This window comes from Choloepus didactylus, chromosome 6 (assembly GCF_015220235.1).
Source record: "Choloepus didactylus isolate mChoDid1 chromosome 6, mChoDid1.pri, whole genome shotgun sequence".
In the NCBI taxonomy this organism is placed as follows: domain Eukaryota; kingdom Metazoa; phylum Chordata; class Mammalia; order Pilosa; family Megalonychidae; genus Choloepus; species Choloepus didactylus.
The window spans coordinates 49480214-49502701 of NC_051312.1; the positions used below are offsets into that span (position 1 = coordinate 49480214).

At 39.9% G+C, this 22488-nt stretch overlaps 1 protein-coding gene across 1 annotated transcript in view; it reads left to right on the top strand.

Moving 5' to 3' along the window:
* DCDC1 (doublecortin domain containing 1) overlaps positions 1 to 22488 on the top strand; it is a 632177-nt gene that overhangs the window by 595079 nt on the left and 14610 nt on the right. Inside the window, 3 exon segments of the mRNA XM_037839043.1 lie at positions 6974 to 7124; positions 11752 to 11861; positions 14592 to 14716. Of these exon segments, the coding sequence (XP_037694971.1) occupies positions 6974 to 7124; positions 11752 to 11861; positions 14592 to 14690 (360 nt within the window). The 3' untranslated portion in view covers positions 14691 to 14716.

Below are 22488 nucleotides of genomic sequence, written 5' to 3' on the forward strand. Positions count from 1 at the left end.
AGTTTCAATGGTTGCTACTTTTACCCGAAGAATGAGAAACAGAACACATTTCAAAGTGCTTCACTCTGCTTTCTATAATGAAACCCCCAGATGGTATTCGAATCCTGTCCAATGCTGACTTTTCCTCAACTTTCGCTGTTGTGGCTATTCTGGATGATTTAACCACTTTCTTCCCACCCACGCTTTGAACATTGCCAGAGCCACTCTCATCTCCAACTGGTATTGGCTCATCTGTCATCAATGCACCAAGGCAGCTGTCTCTCCAGGGTTAGTGGCTCTTTCTTCAGGACCTATGTTTTTCTCTGATTTATGATTGCTGGGGCCCCTCCTTCTGTGATCCCCAAGCGTTTGCTTTCTCCCATCTCTGCAACATTTCTCTGATTCTACAGAATCTCAAAACCAATGCGCTCTTTCTCAGCCCAGGAACAATTCTGAATGCATGAGGGGAAGCTGAAAGAATAAGAAACAGGTCCTTTTGATTTGTAGAGCAAGTACCTTGCGCACATGGGGAATGTAATAGTTCCATGATGCCCCTGTGTTCCGCCCTGAGAAAGTCTGGTCTATGAAAACTGTACTTTGTAAAATTGTTTGTGGGTGAAGAGTTTTTCGTAGAACATGTGTCCCTTTATTATGAGTTTTGTTATTGCAAAGATTGCGAACATTTTATTTATATTGCCTACTTTAAAGAAGATGCTTGAGTAAATTTAGATACATTTGAAAAACTGAGAATGAGTTCCATAAATTGACTAGATCTTTTAGAACCTAATTATTCTGAAAATGTTTTATTTTCAGATTTATTTTAAAAAATTTTAAACGAACTTATTGACTTTGTCTTATGTAATTAGGACTTCTGGTAAAAACCAAGTGAAATCACTGTACATTTAATTCACATTAGCATTTAGTATATGCTTTATTAAATAATGTTTATTTTTCTGATTATAAAAGAAAAATGATCTCTATAGAGTAGTGACTTTTTAGTGGTGATATAGGGAAAAATATAAGAATTACCTTTTTGTGGGACCTTCTCAAATTACACAAGTTTCTCCCAGAGATTAATTGAATAACATTCATTTGGTTTTCTAGTTATAACACAACATCTAGTCATGGTACTAAAATTGGAAAAAAATAAAAGCATCAAGAAGGATATGAAAATTCCATCACCTACAAATACTACATTTATTATAATTTTAGTATATCTATTTCTATGGTTTCTATAGAGATAAATTTTTTTTGTGATCATAGTATATCACAGAATATACAGTTTTGCTGCTTGCACTATTTGCCTAACAAACTATGTGGCGTTCACTCCATAGGATTTAACATTCTCAAAAAAAGTTTTTCAATGGCATCATAATCTATCCTGTGGCTGCACTATCACTTATTCATCCAGTTTTCTGTTACTTGACATTAAGTTGTTTTCAAGTTTTTGCTATTATAAAGGACTCCAGTGAACACATTTACATATACGTCTTTAGGTAATTTTCTGATTATTTCCCCAGAATAAATACCTAGAAATAGAATTGAAAAGTTAAATTGTATAAACATGCATGAGAATTTTGATATCTTTTGCCAGATTGTTATCTAGAATGTTTCTGGAGTTTATGCTCCCACAAGTGGTGCATGAAAATTCCCACCTCCCTCTTTCTCTCAGCAACACTGGGTGCAGTTACCCAGAAACATGGACTTGCAAGTTTGACAAGAGAAAATGCTACCTTGTTCTAATTTATGCCTTCAGTTACTTATTCAGGTGATTTTGATTTGTTTCAAATTACCGTTTATTAGCCATCTATGAATTCCCTGTTAAAAATCCTTTGTTGCTTTTCTATTGGAAGTGTTTTTCATATTGATATGTGTTCTGTTTTTTTAATAGTAAGGCTATTTATTATATATAGCTTTATCGGATTCGTTGTAACAAACTTCCAATTTGCCATTGTGTTTATGGGATTTCTTAACATACAGAAATTAATAAATCTACATTTTTTTCATTGCTTTTAATAATCAGAATCATATTGTCTTTTACTATTCTGAGGTCACCTAATTTTTCTTCTAATGTTTTATTATTTGTTTTTCCTTTTTAAACTCTTTGAATCTTTTTTCTAGGTGTAGAATTTGAATGAAATTATATTCTATTATATATATTCTCTGCTTTACTTGTTTGGTCCTAATCACCGGCTAAACTTTTTCTCCCCAATGAGTTGGAATACCAACTTTACACTTAATTCTTAAATACACTAACTTCTGTTTTTCAGCTATCTTTTACATTTAGTACTTTTAAATCATTGTAGCTTTATGATAGATATTAGTATCAGATAGAAGTTGCTTATTGTTGCACTTCTTTTTCAGATTTTACTTGAATATTCTTGCCTGCTTATTCTTCCTGATGGATTTTGGAATTACATTCAAACACCATAAAATCCTCCTATAAGAGTTTTGTTATTGCAAAGAATATGTTTTAGACTATTAATTAATTTCATGTGAATTGACACCTTTTACAATAATCAATCTTTGCAGCCAGGCATGTTTCAGTCTTTTACATACATAAAAGTCTTATTTTTTTGTCGTTCAGTAAAATTTCAAATTAATTGTTAATTTGAATTGTTTTTGTTGTTGAAATGAATTTCTTCCACTACATTTTCTAAATGCTTACTTTTTATAAAAATTATTGTTTGTCTGCTTTATTAAGCTTTCTTTTTTTGCTATTGATTTTTCATTTTATTCACATAACTTGTCTAATAATAAAATCAAATTAAGTTCATATAATGATGATTTTTCCCAGTCTTTTACAAGAACTATTTCTCTTATTCTGATTTTATGTTTTATTGTATGGATTTTAATCATAAAAATAAATATTCTTTTGCCCCTGAGAATGACAAGAAAGTTAGAATGCTTTAGTTTTTACTTTCATTGGCCACATCCCCTTTTGTGATTTTTTTTTGATTGGGGTAAAATTCACATAACATAAGATTAACCATTTTGAAGTGCACAATTCAGTACCATTTCATAGATTCACAACTTTTCAAAATATTTTTATCTCTTAAAAAAAGTAATCATGTGCCCATTAAGCAGTTATTCCCCATTCCTCACTCCCCCTAGCCCCTGGCAACAGCTAATCTGCTTTCTGTTTATATGGGTTTACCTATTTTGTGTATTTCATAGAAATGGAATCATATAATATATGGCCTTTTGTGTCTGGCTTCTTTCACTTACCAAATTGTTTTCAAAGTTCATCCTCATTATTGCTGAATAATATTCCATTGTATGGTTATACTTTTGGTGATTTTTTTTCTGTTAATTTCTACCTTTTTCTCTGTGAAGATTTATTTTTAAAATTTCAGTTCATTTACTTTCTGACCATTTTTGTAACAATTGTGTCATATTTTAATGATCTTAATGCTTAGTATTTGTCCTTTTATATTATGACTTTCTATAGTAAGGGAATTTCAGTTCATTTATTAATAATCTGAGATACATTTGGGAGGTATATTTTCTGAGTTTTTGTGTACCTGAAGATATCTTTTATTTGCCTATAATAATGAAAAATAACTTGACTGGATATAGAATAATGGTGATAAAATCTTTTCCCCTAAAAACTTCACAGATTTTGCTCAATTTTATTTGGCATTCAGTGTTGCAGAACGTACATCTTCACATAACTGGATTTTCCCCTGTGCACAAGATTCATACTTTTCACCTGGTTACATTTAAACCTTAGCAATTTTTTCATTAACTTTCCTTTATCCTGTTTTAGCCTATTTGATCTAAAGACAGGGGTCTTCATTTGGGTCAGAAAAGTTTTTTTTTTTTTTTTCCTATTTTTTGATGGCCACTTAAGTTTAATTTATTCTGGATTCTTCTCTAGAAACCCCAATAATATGTAGGTTTGATATCTGATCTCTTGGCATTCCAGATGTCTAACATTTCTCCCTCATAAATTTTATCTCTTGTCCTTTCTCTATATCCTATGGGATTTTCTCAACTTAGGCCTTCCTAATACTGATTTGATTTTCTGTGATACTAAGTCTGCTTTTTTTTTTGGGGGGGGGGGCTTCTAAAGACAGATTTTAATTCTCCTATTGAATCTCTTGTTTCTTTACCTTCTCTCCTCTTCTCATTTAGCTCTCTATCCAATTTGAAACTCTGCTCCTTTGCTTACCAGCTGTATGAACTTGGTTATGATATTTTACCTCTCTGTTCTTCAATCTTCTCATCAACAAAATGAAGATAGTAATCATTTCCACAAAATGAAATGAGATTGTCCTTGGAAGCTTTTAGACGAGTACCTGACACGTAGAAATTTATCATTAAATTTTAGCTGCTGTCATCATCATCATCAATATCCTCCTCATCCTTGTCAGCATCTACATGTAAGCAACTCTGCTTTCCTTTCAATGTTGTCTAATCTCATTTCTGTGGATTTTTTATGGGAGTCATATTTTATTGAATTTGGGGGAAGCACAATGCAGAGACTCTCTACAATGTACCCTTGCTGTAGTTTTTTTTCCTAAATCTTCACCTTGAGTAGAGTGCGCCTCTATTTATGTTGTAGAATATTTTCATAAACCTCGTATGGCTGTTGCTATTGTTGATTTTTCTATCTGTACCTCCTTGTATAAGAAGAGACGTTTTGACAATAGACAGGATAGGTTAGTTCTCTTTGTGTCTCCCTAAATGTCTACTTGAGAGCTGTAAGAATCCTCCTGTTAGCTCTTAAGTTGGAGGACTGGTTCGCATGCACAGTATTTAGTCAAATTGCTGCTGCCTGGCTGTTATTTTGCTGGGGAGGTGGCATTGAAGACCACTCTCCCACTGCTCTTTTTCTGGTTTTCCCACTCTACAGAGGGGAATGTATCCTTGGACAATTTCAAGGCATTTTTAATTCATCCCTTGCTCGAAATTGTGAATGAATAACTGTAGTCTCTGAATTGCATTGCCTGCATCACTTTTGTCTTATTGCCTCAGACTACTGATTCATTTTCAAGATGCAAAATATCATCACATGTCCTGTTGTGCTCCCTGCATTGATGTGAATTGTAGACTCTAAGTCTATAAAAAGAAATACTAATGGTGATTTGGGGCTAACATGAGGCTGGCTCATATTTTTGGAGAATGGGCTTTTGGCTTTCTGAGAGATGAAATCTATGCAGGAAGGTATATAGAAAACTCTTATTTCTTCCTGCTTGCTTTTATTATTTTGTCTTACAGCCTTATTCACACTAATGGAAATTCCCTCAGGAGACTGGCAGTGTGTTTACTAATCTTTCCAGCACTGTTGACACCTTGCATCTCTATATGTGGTTTTATGAGTACAGTCAATCCTCATTGTTCGCAGATTCCGTATTTGGGAATTCACCTACTTGCTAAAATTTATTTGTAACTCCAAAATCATACCCTCCTGAACTTTCAAGGCTGGTCACAGTCATTCACGTACATGAGCAGAGAACTTGAATCAACACAATTTAATGAGCTCCAAGTACCTGGTCCCCAATGCGATTCATGATTAAACTTGCTCAAATTTATGTTGGGAAACTTTATTTAAGGCACTGATACTGTTTCTAGATGGGGTTAAAAGGAGGCAATCCCTAAAAGGCCAGTGAAACAAGAACCTCCTAGGGAATCATTGTATGCAAATTTAGAGGAAACAAAAATATATAAGGTGTCTTTAAACAGAAATACATATAAAGCAAAGTTATATATTGATTGGTTAATGAAATGTTGTGACCAGAGGCTGGCAGGAAACTAACCCTGCATTTGCCTTATAGGCAGTGGTTCAGAATTGCCTCCAATAATGAGACTTGACTGTATTTCAATGAGGAATTGATTGAGAGAAGTTAAAAAAGCCCCTCCAGATGAATCTGGACCCGGCATCGTGGGATTGAGAGTATCTTCTTGACCAAAAGGGGGATGCAAAATGAGACGAAATAGTCCCAGTGGCTGAGAGATTTCAAATGGAGTCAAGAGATCACTCTAATGGACATTCTTATGCACTATATAGATAACACCTCTTAGGTTTTAATGTATTGGAATAGCTAAAAGTAAATACCTGAAACTACTAAACTGCAACCCAGCAGTCTGGACTCCTGAAGATGATTATATAATACTGTAGATTACAAGGGGTGACAGTGTGATTGTGAAGACCTTGTGGATCACACCCCCTTTGTCTAGTGTATGGATGAGTAGAAAAATGGGGATAAAAACTAAAGGACAAATGGGGTGGGATGGAGGGATGATTTGGGTGTTCTTTTTTCACTTTTATTTTTTATTCTTATTTTGATTCTTTCTGATGTAAGGAAAATGTTCAGAAATAGATTGTGGTGATGAACGCATAACTATATGATCGTACTGTGAACAGTTGATTGTATACCATGGATGAGTGTATGGTATGTGAATATATTTCAATAAAATTGAATTTAAAAAAAAACAAAAAAAGCATAAAAAAAAGTCCCCTCCAGAATGTTTTAAAATGTGTCCATTTTTAAGAAAGGCTTTTTTAGTCGTTGAATCATAAAGGCAGAGAGGATCATTTTATGGTTGAGAAGACCATTTCTTACTGAGGCTGCCTGACTTGTCTCAAGTCACACAGGGGCTAAGATCTCCTCACCTCCACTTTGCTGCTTTAGTCATTCTAGTTCCTTGATGGTTTTTAAAAAAAGAGCTATTCTGACAAGTCTTAATTCCCAAACCAGGGTTTATCGCATTTAGGAATTTTTTAAACAATAAGATGCCATCTTCTACATGGAACAGTAGAAAATTATAAGGAAAACTCTACCAAGGAGTACTGAAGTTCCCCATTATTTAAATACTTTAGGAAACATCTGTATGCCCTTCTTCTCATCTTTCTCTATACGTATTAACAGTTATAAACATATGAATACTCAAGCCCGGATAATGGTTGTCCATAAAGAGTTGATTCATTAAAATCATTGAGTAATTTGTGACCTTCCACATTGCACTGTGGCTGCCCTTTGTGTTTCAGCTGCTGGAAGACTGCTCCTCTCGCCTCAAAACGTCTCACCCCGCCAGAGCACTGTACACCCCAGACGGAGAGCTGATTCAGTCGTGGGATGACGTAGAGTGAGACATGGTCATTTGTGTGTCCTCGGGCCATGGCTTTGTAACCCAAAAAGGTATAGGTGACAATATCTTTTCCATCAAGGATTTGTAGAATTAAAGCACTTGGGCCTTTCTTCAAAGGGCCTACTTATTGAGTATTATATCTCACTGTGATAATTTTTAATAATTATCCACCCCCACATCTTTCTACTCCTATATGATTCAATTTATTTATTTAGGCACTGGAATCTCATTGATAACAATGTCTGCTCTAAAGAAGTCAATTATAAGTTCAGTTAGTCTTGAGCCTTATCCAAGGGGCTTGTTCACAGAAACACTAAAGGGTCTCTTTCAAGGTATTCCCCTAGCAGGAACCCTGAGGAAAGCAAGGCTCCACTGGCTTGCTACTTTTCAAGTTATTTAACACTTAATATTTCAGTAATAGGAACTATACAGTTTGCAGACTTCCTTTCTTTAGTAATAAGTAAATTTATCCTTGTTTTACTATCCTATTTCTTCATCACTTTCTTTGATAAATGACACAAATTAAAAAGACCATATATTTGTTATTGAACCTACTCTCAGCCTCTATCTTATTTACCAGAAGGAATTTAAAGCCTCTTTCTATAGGTAGTTATACATTAACAAACACTTAATTTTCAGGAAATTCTGAAGAATATTGGTATCATTTTAAATATAAGTAAAGGATTAGAAGCTAAATTGCCTGTCACCCCTAAAAAAATGCTAGATAGATTATTTCTTTTTAAGACTCACCATAAAAGTATTAGTACTATGTTACAAATAACATAAGTAAACAAAAAACTTTTAAAACCTTCCCAATCATATCTTTATATTTAGCCCAGAAGATAAAAAAGCAAGGAAATGAAGACCCAAAAGAAGGAAAAAAAAAATTTATTGGGGTTGAGGGGTGAGTCACTGGAGCAAGGAATCTGCCAGTGCTTTCTCCTGGGCAGGGTGAGCTGGTGAGTGGGCAGAGCTCGGCAGAGCTGCAGCCACCCACGGGCCTCACAGGGAGTCCTGGCACAGACACCCAGCCCCTGCAGAAACTGTGGTGAGGGCAGAGCCGGTACTTGGTGCTGGAGCTGGCGCTGCTGAAGAGTGGTGGTACAGGTGGTTTGTCTCCAACTTGCTGCTGTCACAGGGCACCTGCAGCCTGCCAGGCGCTGCACAGCATCAGCCCTTAATGTTCTTGGGCCAAAGGGTCCAGGGCCCTGGGTGGGTAGGAGCTGCTCCCAGCCTGGTATTGCCTAGTCCCGCTCCCCGGCCCAGTCCATCCCAGGCCAAGAACGTAGGTGTTCCTAGGAGGGCAAATTCGGGATTACAGCTCCTCACCCCACCTGCTGTCCAGGGGCCCTCAGAGGACAGGAGAGTGGCCTGACTGCTGCCAAGCCTGGGTGAGGGCCAAGACAGGTCTCATGGCCTAGACCTAGAAGATGCCCAAATAGGCTGGGCAAAGGCCTGCGGGAGGCGAGAGAGCAGGGCAGGCAGTGGGGAGGAGCAGCCCCTGGTGCTTTGTGGCTTTGCCAAGGGTATGGCAGCTGTGAGCTAGATGATGACCTGACAAGGCAGTTCTGGGGGTGAGGAGAAAAGGTGAGCTGGGCAGGCCAGCCAAGGAGTGGGGACTGGACAAGGGGGCTCACACTCCCTTCAGGAAGGCATTCTGGCTGTTGAGGAAAGGGAAGAAGGAAGGCTTGCAGACAAGACCACAGTCCAGGCAGGCGTCAGTGCTGGCCCTCCTGGCCTTGGCCAGCCAGGCCTGCAGGGAGTGTGCTAGGGGCCAGGGCACAGGGGCCACGCTGCTGTTCTGGGCCAACTTGAGGTGGTTGGAGTTGGGTGCCAGGAAAAATGGGGCTCTGCAGGGCCCAGGCCCCTGGAGGGGTGGGACCTTGGGCTTCACAGAAGTCCTGCTGGGAGGAAAGCAGCATTAGGAAGGGTGGAGATGCCCCTGATTGACACTTGCAAGGAGTGGGCTTGCAATGACCATGATAGCCTCTACTAATGAGCACCTGTCGAATGCCAGGCAGTTTGCTAAGCATCTCATATGCTTTAATTCATTTATTGTTCACAGCAGACTCACAAACGTCTCTAGATGTTTTCACAGGGGAGGGAACTGAGGCTCAGAATGGTACAGGATCTGTCTACAATCACTGGCTGGTCATGGACAGGCAGGATTGGAACCCAGGCCTGTCTGTGCTGTCAACCCTGCATGGCCTTGCTGCAGGGCACACTCGGATTAAGCTCAGAGATTTTGGAGGGGCAAGGGCACCAGGGCTGGCCTGTGAGATTCTCACTATGAGGGTCAGCTCTAGGAACAGGCAGGGCCCAGCAGATGCTTTCCTTTAAGCCTAACAAAGGACGCCCCACAGGAAGGCTGGTGGCTGAGAGTCCTGGGTTCTGCCTTGATCCTGCCACCATTCTCCTGATGACTGATGACCCTTATGAGCCCCGCCCTGTTCCCAGGCTTCTGCGGCCTCAGTCTTCTCATCTGTGAAATGGGGGGTGGAAACACGCTTTCTCGGCCCCTGATATTTGTGGTGCTGGGGCAAGTTACAAATGGAATCTATTTCTGTCTGTCTAAATATTTAATAAAGTCACCTTCATCCAGGCCCTGCAGCTTACTTCCTGGGGTCACCCTGGAAACCTGGTGCCTGAGAGAGCAGCACTGCTCCCAGGCCACCTATGAGCAGCTCAGACCAGCTGGGCACACAAGCCACTGGCCTGGGGCTGGGACCCAGGGGAGGGTGCAGGGGGACTCCCCTTGAGGAGGGGCAGCAGCCCTCCCTCCTCTGCCCACTCCCAGGCATTCCAGGCATCTGGCAGCAGACCCCCTGGGGGCCAAGGTGGGAGGGAGGGGCTCTCTTTGCCTGGACACAGCCAGGTGATTTGGGGTGACTGAGCTTTCTCAACAACAGCGCCCTTTTGCCTTTCCTTGGTTTCTCAGGCCGGGGTTTAGCCCCCCACCCCCACTCTCACCTCCTCAGTGCAGGGGGTGCCGATAGTGCTCTTCTATAGTTCTCATTCACTCAATTGGTTACCAAACCTTTAAATAACTTTTTAATAAAAGTGAAAAAGTAAAAAATAATAATAATAATTTATTGGGATGCCTAGTCCTTTTCTGAGGGATGCTCCAAATATTCCTCCAACCCTCCCCTCCATAAAAGGAGAGGCTCCAGTCTTTGTATTCTGCTATCTCCATCGTCTACCATCACCCATCAGCCCAGCTTTTTGTTGACCTTTACTCCGTGGTTACTCAGAAAAACACACCAGTGATGGGGTTCATATCAATCAGTAAGTATTAGTTGATAGCTTTCTGTGTTCCCAAAGTGCATGGTCTACAAAAGAAATATTATTCAGTGCTCCTTCCCTGACAGTGTTTTCAATCTTATTAAGAATATGAACACACTTGAAGTGATTACAGCTCCCTAGAATACTAAGCAAACAGTTGGTGTGGTAGGAGGTAACTTCCCAGGCCCTTCATCACTTGTGCTCCGTTGTTGATACTCAGGATGGGCTTCTGCTGCCTGGACACCACTCTCCTGACCTCCTGTGGTCATTGGGCCCATCTGATAAATAAAGCCAACATATGCTTTAGACAGCCTAGCCAAATGAGTATCCAAAACAGAGCAGAATGTAGGCTGCCTTCCCAGAAGCAAACCTGCCGCCAGAAAACACTGTGAAGGAAAGAGAGAAAATTGGAAATGCAACTATTATTCTCCCTATTATTTTCCTCCATGTTAACTCTGTGGACCTTTGACAAGACTGTTTGCATCTTCAGTCTGTAACTCCATGGATTACTGTGATGTGAAAGTTGATTCCTTTCCTCTGAAAGTAGGTTCCCTATGTTACCTTCATGGTAGAAGGGTTACTGGCTTTCCCCAATTGTCTAAATTCTTTCCTGCAAGTGGTTATATCTTCTGAAAAATTGCAAAATTCTGTTGTTCTTTAGAAACCTATTTTACTATGTTAGTTGCCATTTTATTGTTTTTCTTGAAACAATTGATAGAAATAATCACTTCGTGAAAAGTGAAATATTCAGTGGATTCTAAAAAAGAAAAGAGGAAAGTGTGACTAGAACATATATACTTACTAAGGAACTTTTAATTAATTAATCATTCTGAAATACATTAATTTCCCGTGACCTACTGGCTTAACATATATAACAAGAAAATAAGGCAGCATGGGTGTTTCAAAACTAAACACTCTAGAATAACTTATTTTATATACTATATTTTATGTACTATAATGCAAAAATATTTCATCATCAAAGAATCACAAAAGCAAAGCAAACTAGACACTGTTAGAATGGTTCCTTTCACACAAACCCATAACTATAGTAAAAGAGCTCTTTAGGACATTTGCCATCAAATCAGAACACCATTCACATTGCTGTTTTCCATTTTTTTGGTGGGTTCATTTTTAAGACCAGTCCTAGGTTAGCTTCCAACCCAGGCTTTATGAAAAGCCAGGAAGGAAGCCCTCCCTAGCAACTTCCATTGTCTAGAAAACCCAAGAATGTTGGCACATAGCTTATGTGATAAGCAAGTCAAGTGTGTAATGAAAAGAGCCTAGGGTGGGAGCCAAGGATTTCTGAGGGCTCTTTAAGTTTTTCATCTTTCCAGATTTTTAATTATTCTCTATAAATACATTGACTTGTCTCTCAAAATATTTTTGTTTTTACAGAGTTAAAGCGATCGACAGTGGTTAGAGCAAATTATGCCAGGATCCGAAGGCAGCAAGGGCCTCAAGCCACAGACATCGTGGTTTCTCCATCAGCAAAGCTGCTGTCTCTGGTACCTCTGCACAATTGGTTCCTATCAGAATCACTGTGTTTTGTGCTGCATTTCACTGTTTTTGCCCATGTGTACATACTCATATGCTTTCTATGATCTGATGATTTATCCATCTTAACTTCCTGCAGTCTCTTTTAAAAGTTGTTACCGTACACGTTTTACATAGAGTATGACATTTGATGGCTCAGATTTGTTCCAGGAGAGCCACCAAAACTATACTAAGTAATGCCAATAAAATAACTATCTCAGGTGTGTTTTCTTCCAGGAAAAACAAATGAAAACTACTATTTATTACTGAAAAATAATTTAAAGGGGTCAAGTAAATTGTGTATATATATATAACATTTGACCACCTAACACCAAATTTAATCCAAGCTGACATTTGTCAGACTTATCCACCACATTTTCCAAACTTCCATGTTAAAATCCTACATTTGCTGTATAAAAATTATATGGCTGGTGGCTACTGAATGCCTCACAAATTGATCTTTCTTTCTCCAATTTCTCTTTCGTTTGGCCTGTAGCAAAAGTGCAGAACCCTTTATGGGACACAATTAGGTGAGCTGGAAAATTCCTGTCATATTGGTCAGTAATCAAAAGTCATAGATGATGTTTTCAACATAGAATCTTTGGGAAATGATATATGAACTGTTTCAAAGGAAAACAATGAAATGATTGTTTTTGAAACAGGGTTGTGGGAGATCCTTAGCAATCTTCAGGATCAATTCCTGCAGAAAGAGAAGATCTTATCTGTTAATTTCTTCCTGAGATGAAGAAATAATCATTTTATTAAAAAATAGCAGTGACAAATCAGACTTTGGATTCTGTTCCTGGTGGAATATTTCCAGAGAAATGCTTTTCCCTCCTCTCTTCCTCTGAAAGCCACTCACAGCTCCGTCTGAATATAAATTGCAGCCTGGCTAGGTGTGTACAGAATGGCTCAGCCAGGCTCACTCCTCAATCTGCCACTTTAATGTGATGCAAGAAGGCAGTAGATCATTTCTACTGAAGGGGGCTCTTAATAATTGCTGGAAAAGGCGTAGTATTTACTCCCAGGTCTGCAAATCGGTAAAGCTGCATGAATCAGTGCCTCTAACACCACTAAAAGCAAAGCACATAGCGGTGCAGTTTCACAACATGTTCCATCAATAGCAATTTGCCTTTTTTTGCAGACATTTTCTCTATGTGGTTTGCAGTGTTAGAAATGTGAAGGTACTCCAAAGCAGCTTTGTGACGTGGAGTGGAAAAAATCACGTTACCCCATGTTTCTTTTCCTTTTTTTAACTAGAAAGTCAAAATAAGAAGGGGTAGGGAACTTCCTCTGATCAAAAAGTTGGCCAACAGGACTCTCACCTGTGGGCTTCTCATTAAAGAGACTTGACCACAGCCCCAAAGAGACAGAACTACCCCCACCACTACCACACCACCACCAATTCCTTGGAAACAAAGGCATTTCTCTAGGTGCAGAAGTACCTATCATTTTGCTGCCAGGAAAAGTTGATTTGTTATGAAAATGGCATAATTTCACCCTGGATCAAATGTGCAAATTCTTGTGAAGAACTTCGCTCTTGCATGTGAACATGCCTGAAGCGAAAATTGGTAATATCACACAATGCTGTATCAAGCACCAGGAGACACAGGGCAAAAGTCTTAACTGAACTTTTCTATTACTAGTAAATGGGATTTGTAGATGTAATATAACAGTCATCAACACATCACATTTTACCAGCAAGGCAGCGACACTTACTTTGTAGACGAGGGCTTGCCTAGGGTATCTCGGCAGTTCATAGCCACTTTTAACTTAAATGAAGAACAGCCTTGCTCTTTCCTTATTATTGACCTTCCTTGTTGGTTGGCTGCAAGGTGGACTGGGGAGCAGTTACTCCATCTTCAGCAAAGGCTATTGGATAAGACCAGTGCAATTCTGTTTAGTCTTACTAGGCTTTTAATAAACCCAGTAATTTCCTTTGGGGACATGTTTGTCAAATTTGAATCAGCTTCATGTATATAAGTCAGATTGCAATATTTTTTCCTTCAACTGGATACCATTTATTATTAAATACTAACACAACCACCCCCAAGCCTATGGCCTTCTCCAGAAATTTGTTTTCTGCTGGTTCACAAACACCCTTAAGGTGATCCAGATGTTAATCAACAGTGCACCGGCATTTGTGATTGTCCCCAGAAGAACTGGATTTTTCTTGCCTACCTCTAGCTTTTGTTGCCTGATTAAGTGTTAGAGTGAAGTTGCATGTTTCTAAGCAAACTAACTAAAAGCAATGTGCTTGAAATGTTAAGCAAACATTTTGAGATTAACTGTCTGTATTTATAAGAAGCATTTTATCTGGACACTTATGTCAGCCTGGTTAAAAAAAGGGGGAGTCACATTAGTTATAATTCAAAATGCAACGGTAGCTTTGTAGGGCAATATCACTGAATTCCCATTTTTTTTCTTAATCATTCCTAATAACTAAATATTGCTTTTGTGGATTAAGGAAACAAAGAAAAACAAACAACAACAAAAGGAAAAAATGTTTTGGTTTCTTTTGCTAGAAAATCACTTAGAAATTGTGGCTAGTGGCTGTGGCACCATTTCAGAGCTAACCTTCAAATAATAGCCCAGGTGTGCTAAGTGTCATTGAGAAATCTGTGATTCACCAAGGCAGCACATTTTTTTCTGGCATCATTTAGAAGGGAGTGCTCAAAACACACAAGTCTGTGTTTTTCTAGATCATCACAAAATCAGACGCAAGTATCCTCAGTAAGTGGAATTTGGACCCCGTGGTGATTCACAGCTGGCCCATGGCTCTAGTTCACTCCTTGCTCTGAACACGTCTCTCCCCTCCTAAGACTAGGTAAGCAGAAAGAAAGAGCAGCAGTTTTGTTTTCAATACAACCAACTAGAATCCTCATAAATGGCATGGTTTGGAGTTGCTTTGTCATAAGCAGCTGCAAAGCAAGATCAACAAAAACCACTCAGGCGAGAGCTGATGAAAGTAAATGGGCCAACCATATAACAGTGTGTATTCAGTGGGTCCCTGCTGCCAGCGACAGTATTTTCTAATTCTGCAAGTCTGTATATGAAACTACTATCAGTAGGCTGTCACCCTGTTCCCTATGTGTAAATAGAAATATATGAGGAGGGAGTAAGTGCTTATGCCCATGATGCAACTGGGTGGAGGGAGGGAGGAAAAAGGGTGGCAGGAAATGCTATTTATACGGGGGGAGTAAGATAGTGATTCCGAACTGAATGTGCTATCATTCATTGTCTGCTGTCTCTGCTGCCAGCTTGGGAGAAAATATAAGGTTCATTCAACCTACTGGTCCTAGTTTATCAGTTCTAGAGTATATCTTTTGCATTAGGGGATTGATACTGGGTTTTAGTTCAGATGTGGATGCTCAGGAAAGCTAGCTCTGTCAGACTAATCCAGATGGTTGGTTTATCATCTAGGTGCCTCCACGGGTAGCCTGGCTGTACAGGAAATGGCCCAAGGGCTCACTGTCTATAAATAATTTTCCATGCTGTGCTGGAGAGGGAGGAGAAAAAGGAGGGAACTCCCAGAACTCCTAGGGGTTATGCCTCCAAAAGTTTAAGATTTGATTATATCTCTGTTTTCATTTCCATCATTCTTTCCCTTCTTCCCTCTCTCCCTCCTTACCTTGTCTTCCCTTCTTTTCTCTTCTAAGGACCCTCAAATCCCATCATTTATTTATTTGTTTGTTTGTTTATTTATTTTTAAATCCTCCCTGGAGCAATTTGTGGATCAGCAAAGGATGTTCCCTCATATGATTCCCAAATTTTAGTGTGCACTAGAAGTACCTGGGGGGCTTGAAAAAATATAGATTTCCAGGCTTAACTGTAAAGATTCTGATTCATATGTCTGAGGTAGGGCAGAGAATCTTCATTTTAACAAGCACCAGGAAAGAAGAGTGGTAGCTGACCATACTTCGAGAAATGCTGCCGTGAGTTTGATGCCTCTCAAGAAAAGCACAGTTTATGATCAGCAAGGTGTGGGCCAACAATTAGGTACTGATCTGGGGAACACTATCGGCCATTTTAACCTTGCATTCCAGGGCTGTGATGGCAAACAGCATCTGCTCTGCGTGTGAGGGTTTGAGTCTGTTAAGTGACCTCACATTTTCTCATCGTCAGTTCCTTAAGAAATGATGGAAATGTTTCTTGGATTGGGAATAACCACCTAGAGATTGTCAATAGAACCCAGACATTGGGAGGCTGAACAAGTAAGCTGAGGTGCTGAAGTCTCCCATGTTAATTAAGCTGCCTTCAGTGCTGATAAAATCTTGCTATTTTAAAGGTCACAGGAATAATGTCAGTTCTGTGCCGCATACATCAAGGAGTAGGGTAATTTTGAGGATGGGGAAAATAATCAGCTTCCTGGAATTTTCTTATGCATTTTTCTTTCTACAAAGAGGGAGAGTTTTGGAACAAGGACAGGTTTCCTGTTTTCCCAAGTAGCCCTTTCTCCAATTGAGAAGCTACCTAAGAGGAGAGAAGGGGTCAGGAAGGAAGAGGATGTGGAAGGCTAAAACTCTCTCTCTCAGTTCTGTGTTTGCGTTAACTCTCGATAGTGTGTTAACCTGAGCCATACCCATCCCTGGAAGGCTCACCTAAGAGTGTGAAATTCCGCAGGGTATTATTTCTTTTCAATAACAACTGTTCTTAGAGGAATTTATTTTCAAGGTAGTTCTCTTGCCCACTAACAAAATCCATGTAGGTTGGAAGACAGACACTTTCTTGGAAGACAGACAATACAAAGAAAACTGGTTTTTCAAAGAACTGATTCAGAGGTGGGGGGGGTAGGGAGGGAGGGAAAAAGAGAGAGCAAGAGAGAGAGAGAGTCAGGCACTGCTCTAGATGCTGGGCATGCAAAGGTGAATGTCCAAGACAGATGTGGCTCTTTCCTCTTGGGCTGATGGTTTTAGGGTGGAGAGCTGGGGTGAGGATGATAGGTGTGTGTGGTGGAGGCACTCAGAAGTTAAGCAAGTACATGAAATACTTATGGGCAATAAATAAAATAATTAGCGATAGTGGAAAATCCCAGGAAGGAAACCAACCTGAGAATAATCAGGGTGGGTGATCACATGCTTAATGCATAACATACTTGAAGGCTTCTATAGGGAACTGAATTTAATTTAAAAGCTAAGAATGAACCAGCCACTCTAACAGGGAAAAACAGTGAGGGTTGGGGCAGGGAACAGACTTCCAGACAGGAGTAATGATCAGGAAAGAGCTTGGCATGTTCAGGGTACTGAAGGAGGGTCAGTGTCTAAAACAGCACCGTCCAATAGAAATATAATGTGAGCTGCATGTATAATTTTAAATTGTCTAATAGCCATATTTTTAGAAAAAGTAAGAAGAAACAAGTGAGATAAATTATAATACTGTATTTTATTTAACCGAATATACCCAAAAGATTATCATTTCAACATATAACCCATATAAAAGTCATTAATGAGATCTTTTTATGTTTTTATTGTTGTTGCTGTTCTAAGGCTTCAATATCCTGTGTGTATTTTACACTTGAGAGTACACCTCAATTTTGGACTAGCCGTATTTCAATATATCCACTTGCTTCCTTCAAAGAATTGAACTACTTTTTTAAAAAAATTCATTATCATCCAAAGTGTATAATCAGTTGTTCACAGTACCATCATATAGTTGTGTATTCATCACCCCAATCTATTTTTTTGAACATTTTCCTTGTACCAGAAAAAGTGAAAAAAAGAATAAAAAATAAAAGTAAAAAAAGAACACCCAAATCACCCCCCCCCCCCACCCTTTAGTTTTTTGTTGCCATTTTTCTAGTCATCCATCCAGACGCTGGATAAAAGGACTGCTATCCACAGGCTTTCACAATCACACTGTCGCCCCTTCTAAGCTGTATTGCTATACAATTGTCTTCAGGAGTCAAGGCTACTGGGTTGTAGTTTGATAGTTTCAGGTATTTACTTCTAGCTATTCTAATATATTAAAACCTAAAAAGGGTTATCTATGTAGGGCATAAGAGTGCCCACCAGAGTGACCTCTCAACTCCATTTGGAATCTCTCAGCCACTGAAACTTTGTTTTGTTTCATTTTCATTTCGCATCCCCCTTTTGAGAACTAATTTACTTTTATATTAAAAAAAGAAAAAAAAGTGCCAGGCTACTGTTCTAGGTGCTGGGCAGGCCAAGGTGAATGGGAGTGGAATGGCTCCCTGTCTGTGCAGCACAAGGAGCCTCAAGTCTGCAGAAGAGTTTGCCTTTTTTTTTTTTTTTCTTTTTAAGTGCAGAGGGAAGCCATTAAAGGGAACCAATATGAAGGTTGGACTATACATTGTATGTTAAATTAAGCTCTTGCAGGTTATAGTTTACAGAGACACACTCTTTTATCTTTGGTGATGCAGGTTTGTGGTGAGGATTAACAAGGAAGCAAGAAAACAAGGAAAGCCTGACAAACAGGCTTCATAGCAGTCTCTATTCATTCGAGTCCCCACAGCAACCCTATTGTTCTGCCATTCCTGTGTGGGGCTCCCCTGCCTGCCTGTGTTGTCTGCCTCTCCCGCAGCCCCCCTGCTCTACACTGGCATGGCACTTACCTCCTGGTGGCTTCTGCTGCCTCGTGGCTTCTGTTTCCTGACTTCCCTTTCTTTCTATTTCTTTTGGCTCCAGGGCCACCGTACTATATGAATTGCTTTCTCTGTGTTTTCCAGTGGAGGGCTGAATGGCTGGAGGCCAGCCACTGGTTTTCTTTTATGCATTCCTTGAGGTTGGGCTGTCAAAGATCACATGAGCCAAAGCACGGCACCCTTGTGTAGGCAGCAGTGTGGGGTGATCTTTCCTTAGGAAGCTGTGGACAGAGCTAGTACTTGAGGCTCTGTGGCATTTTCAGTACAGACATGTACTTCTGCCATTTTTATGGTCCTTTTCTCCCTTCACCACTGAGGAATGAAATCAGCAATGGAGTCTGCTAGGTTCAGTTGAGATTCATATTCATCCAGTGAGAGGCTTTCTCCTGGTTGCATCCTCAAAACTGGCTTTGGTGGGGTAATTTCATGATCTTCAACATGGAGCTAAGCCAGCAACTTGAAGTTAGAAACTGAGGCTTGGTTACAATATCAGGATCGATACCAGTTGGACTCTTCAAGTAACACTTCTGAATACAAGCAAGCCTGTCTGGGGAAGTGGATCTTGCAAACAGCCTGGAAAACTCAAGTGGATGCAAACATTCTCTGATTTGCATCCAGGCAATTTTTCAAAGTCAAGTCAGAATGCCAAACCCTTTTTATCAGCTATTTCCTTGCCTCTTGTTTAATGTAGTCATTTTGATGGGCTGAATCCTGTTGCGGATTAATTTTTATTATCATCTCCCCCATCCCCTCCAATCTGTGAGACCAGCCTTGCTAATAGCTCTCCCTGTGTTGAAACGTGATTTCTGCTCATTGGGCTTGACTGTGCTCCAGGATACCCCATAGAGTGGTATTACCTGTTAGATAACTCCTCGTTCTCATGAAAAAGTTGATATTGGCCACATCTGCGCATTGAACTGAAGCTGTGAGGCTTCTCAAGGAGGGTTCTCACCAGCAAGGGGGCACCTGCAGCAGCAGCAGCACATAACAGCATCAACAGGACTCTGTGCACCAGGTCCTCGGTCTCACTCCGGAAATGACTTGACTCTGAGGGTTGAGTTTCATCTGCACCAACTTACAACTATTATTATGAATAAAATAGGATTGATTTGTGGGATTTTTAAGTACTTCAAGGTTGTCTTACTGACATGATCTTACTTTAGACCACTGCTATTATCAATAGTTTTCTAACTAGACATTGTGCCCCACAGCCTTGATCCTCTTGATCCTCTCCAATTCTTTGTCCAAGTTGTAGCCAGCATGATCTTTCTAGAATGAAAATCATAGCACCCTTTCTTAAAAAACGTCAAGTGGCTCCCTATTATCTTCAAGATGAAGAACAACTCCTAACCCAAGGTACACAAAGTCCTTTGGGATATGGTCCTCCTCTAGCTCTGCAGTCTCTGTCTCACCCCTTTGCTCCTGGAGCTTCATGTGCTCTGCCCATCCTAAACTTTTCCTCGCCTCATCAAAATTGTGCATTCTGTCCCATGCCTGTGCACATTCTCCTCTGGCAGCCACTTTCTCAGGAACTCGTCCCTGACCACTCCCCACACCAGACTATGTTAGGAACTTTCCTCCATGTGCTCCCCCTGCACTCTTTGCTTTACCTCAATTATAGCACCTACCACTGTTGACAGTCTGTTTCTCCCACTTGTCTGCAAACTCCTTGAAACTAAAGCCAGGCTTGTTCACACCTGTATTCCCTGTGCTTGAATATTCCTTACTACATCACAGGCTTTCATGAATGTTTGTCAAATGAATGTAAGATTTAGGGTAACTCATGTGTTAAGAAACTTTTTTACCATGCACTGAAGTAGCTATTTTTTAAGGTAGACATATATATTGATTGACCCAGAGCTTGGCTTTTTGAAGAACTTCCTTTTCTTCTCATGTATTATTGCATCCATCCACAGAGCATCACTTTGCCTTCTTATGATACAAGTCTTGTATGTTATCGACTGACTAAATTCCCTTTATCAGAAGGCAAACCAAAGGTTTGGTAATGGATGTTGATGATGGTAGCACAACATTGTGAATATAATTAACACCACTCAATTGCATATATTTAAGTGGTAAAAATGGGAAATTTTAGGTTGTATATATGTTACCAGAATAAAAATTAAAAACAAAACAAAACAAAACATAGAACTGTATAACATAAACTGTGAACCCTAATGTAAACTATGGGCTAGTTAATAGTGTATATAAAAAGGCAAACCAAAGTAATGTTGTTTATGATTTCTTCTTCATCAAATGTAACTTTCAAGTACTCCTGAGGCCTCATAGAGTGGAAGCCACTCTTCTCTAATGAGAACCAAGACAGACTCATAACTGCTAAACTGCCTCTGCTGCAGGCAGCCTGGCTTGGAAAAGAAGACACGTCACCCCCTCTCAGAAGTGTGATGATTTGTGGCTGAAAAGGGAGAGCCTGCTCTCTGACCACATTCCCCCTGGTGCAGGCAGCCTAAGGAAAGATGAATGGTATTATAAGACAGACATCTGAATGTTTCGTATTAAATTAGTCCCACAGAGCACCCAGAATTCTCATTCCATAAATCACCAAGTAAAGTAAACTCACTCTCAGGTTAGAGTGCTGTGACTTTGGCCTGTGGTGTCATAGATAATCTGAGAAGAGTTAAACATTTGTCTGAAATAGTAATAATTTTTAGCATATTTACTCAGTGGCATAGAGGTGGCCCAGACTGATGTCTGCCACCACAAACAGCATGTAAATAGGAGTCAGCCAATTTAGGAGATTTCCAAACAGGAGTCACTGCTCTTCATCCCCTCTGCCCACTCTAAAACTGCCCTTAGCTCCTTTAGGAGCTGCTAGGTACTGGAGACCAAGTTGAGCAAACGTCATTCCTTCTAATGAGCATGTGGGAAAGTCCACTAATCTGCACCCTTTCTCTTCACTAAATTACAATCACAGTGCCATTTTGTAATCCATCTTTGCCTTTTCTTAATCTAAGAATCATAGAGCTAGGAAGGACCTTTGATTCCACTAAAACCACATCTTTGTTCACATTGCCATTGAACAGAATATTTACATATCCTTGGATCTATTCCTGGGCTGATATGGTGGGTACTGAGGATACTGTTAATAGAACAGGAGGAACATTGGACTAAGGTTCTTGAGACCAGGTTTATAGCCCCAACTTGATGCTAACTGGCTAAGGAACCATCTGAATTGCTGCTTCCTATTTTATAAAATGAAGAAAGTAGACTCTCCCATCTCTGAAGTCACAGTTAGCATTAAAAGCCTGATTCTGATTCCATAATGAGATACAACTGGGCAACAAGCATTGTGGCAGCTGGAATTCCAGCTGATCCCCAAAGTCTGTCTCCCTACATTTTGGAGCCTCTTCACAGGTATCCACTAGGACTTGCATCCAAGGTCACCTTCACCCTCATAGGCCCAATCTGATCTCACCAGAGAAAACAGAGGCAGCCAAGGCAGAGTTTGGTGATGGCCAAGGATTGGAAGGGGATCCTCCCAGAGAAATATCTTGGGACTTGATGTCAGAAGGCCCAGATTGAGTCTTATCTCCTGCAATCTTGGACAAGCCCCCTGGTATAAGGATCAAATGAGGTTCATAAACATGGAAGCAGAAAGGCATTACCACTTTTAGAGTCTACATGTGCCAGACACCATGCTGGACTATTGCATTGTTGTCTGTCATGTTCAATACTCATGACCACACTATGAAGTTAGATATTTCTTCTACTTCTGCTTTTACATTTTACAAGTGAGGATGCTTAGCTTCTGAGAGATGAATTATCTTGCCCAAACCCACCAGCCAATAAGTGGCAGAGCTGGGATTTGAACCTAGATCTCTCTGACTCCAAAGCTTGTGCTTTTTCCATCATACCATCCTAGAAACCCTTGACAGCTTTCAATGCTGTAGAAATGTCAGATATGTTTATTGATAATTCTAAAAATGGTTTTGCTGGACGCTTTCAAAGTATTTTATGATTTGGTTGCTACCTACTTG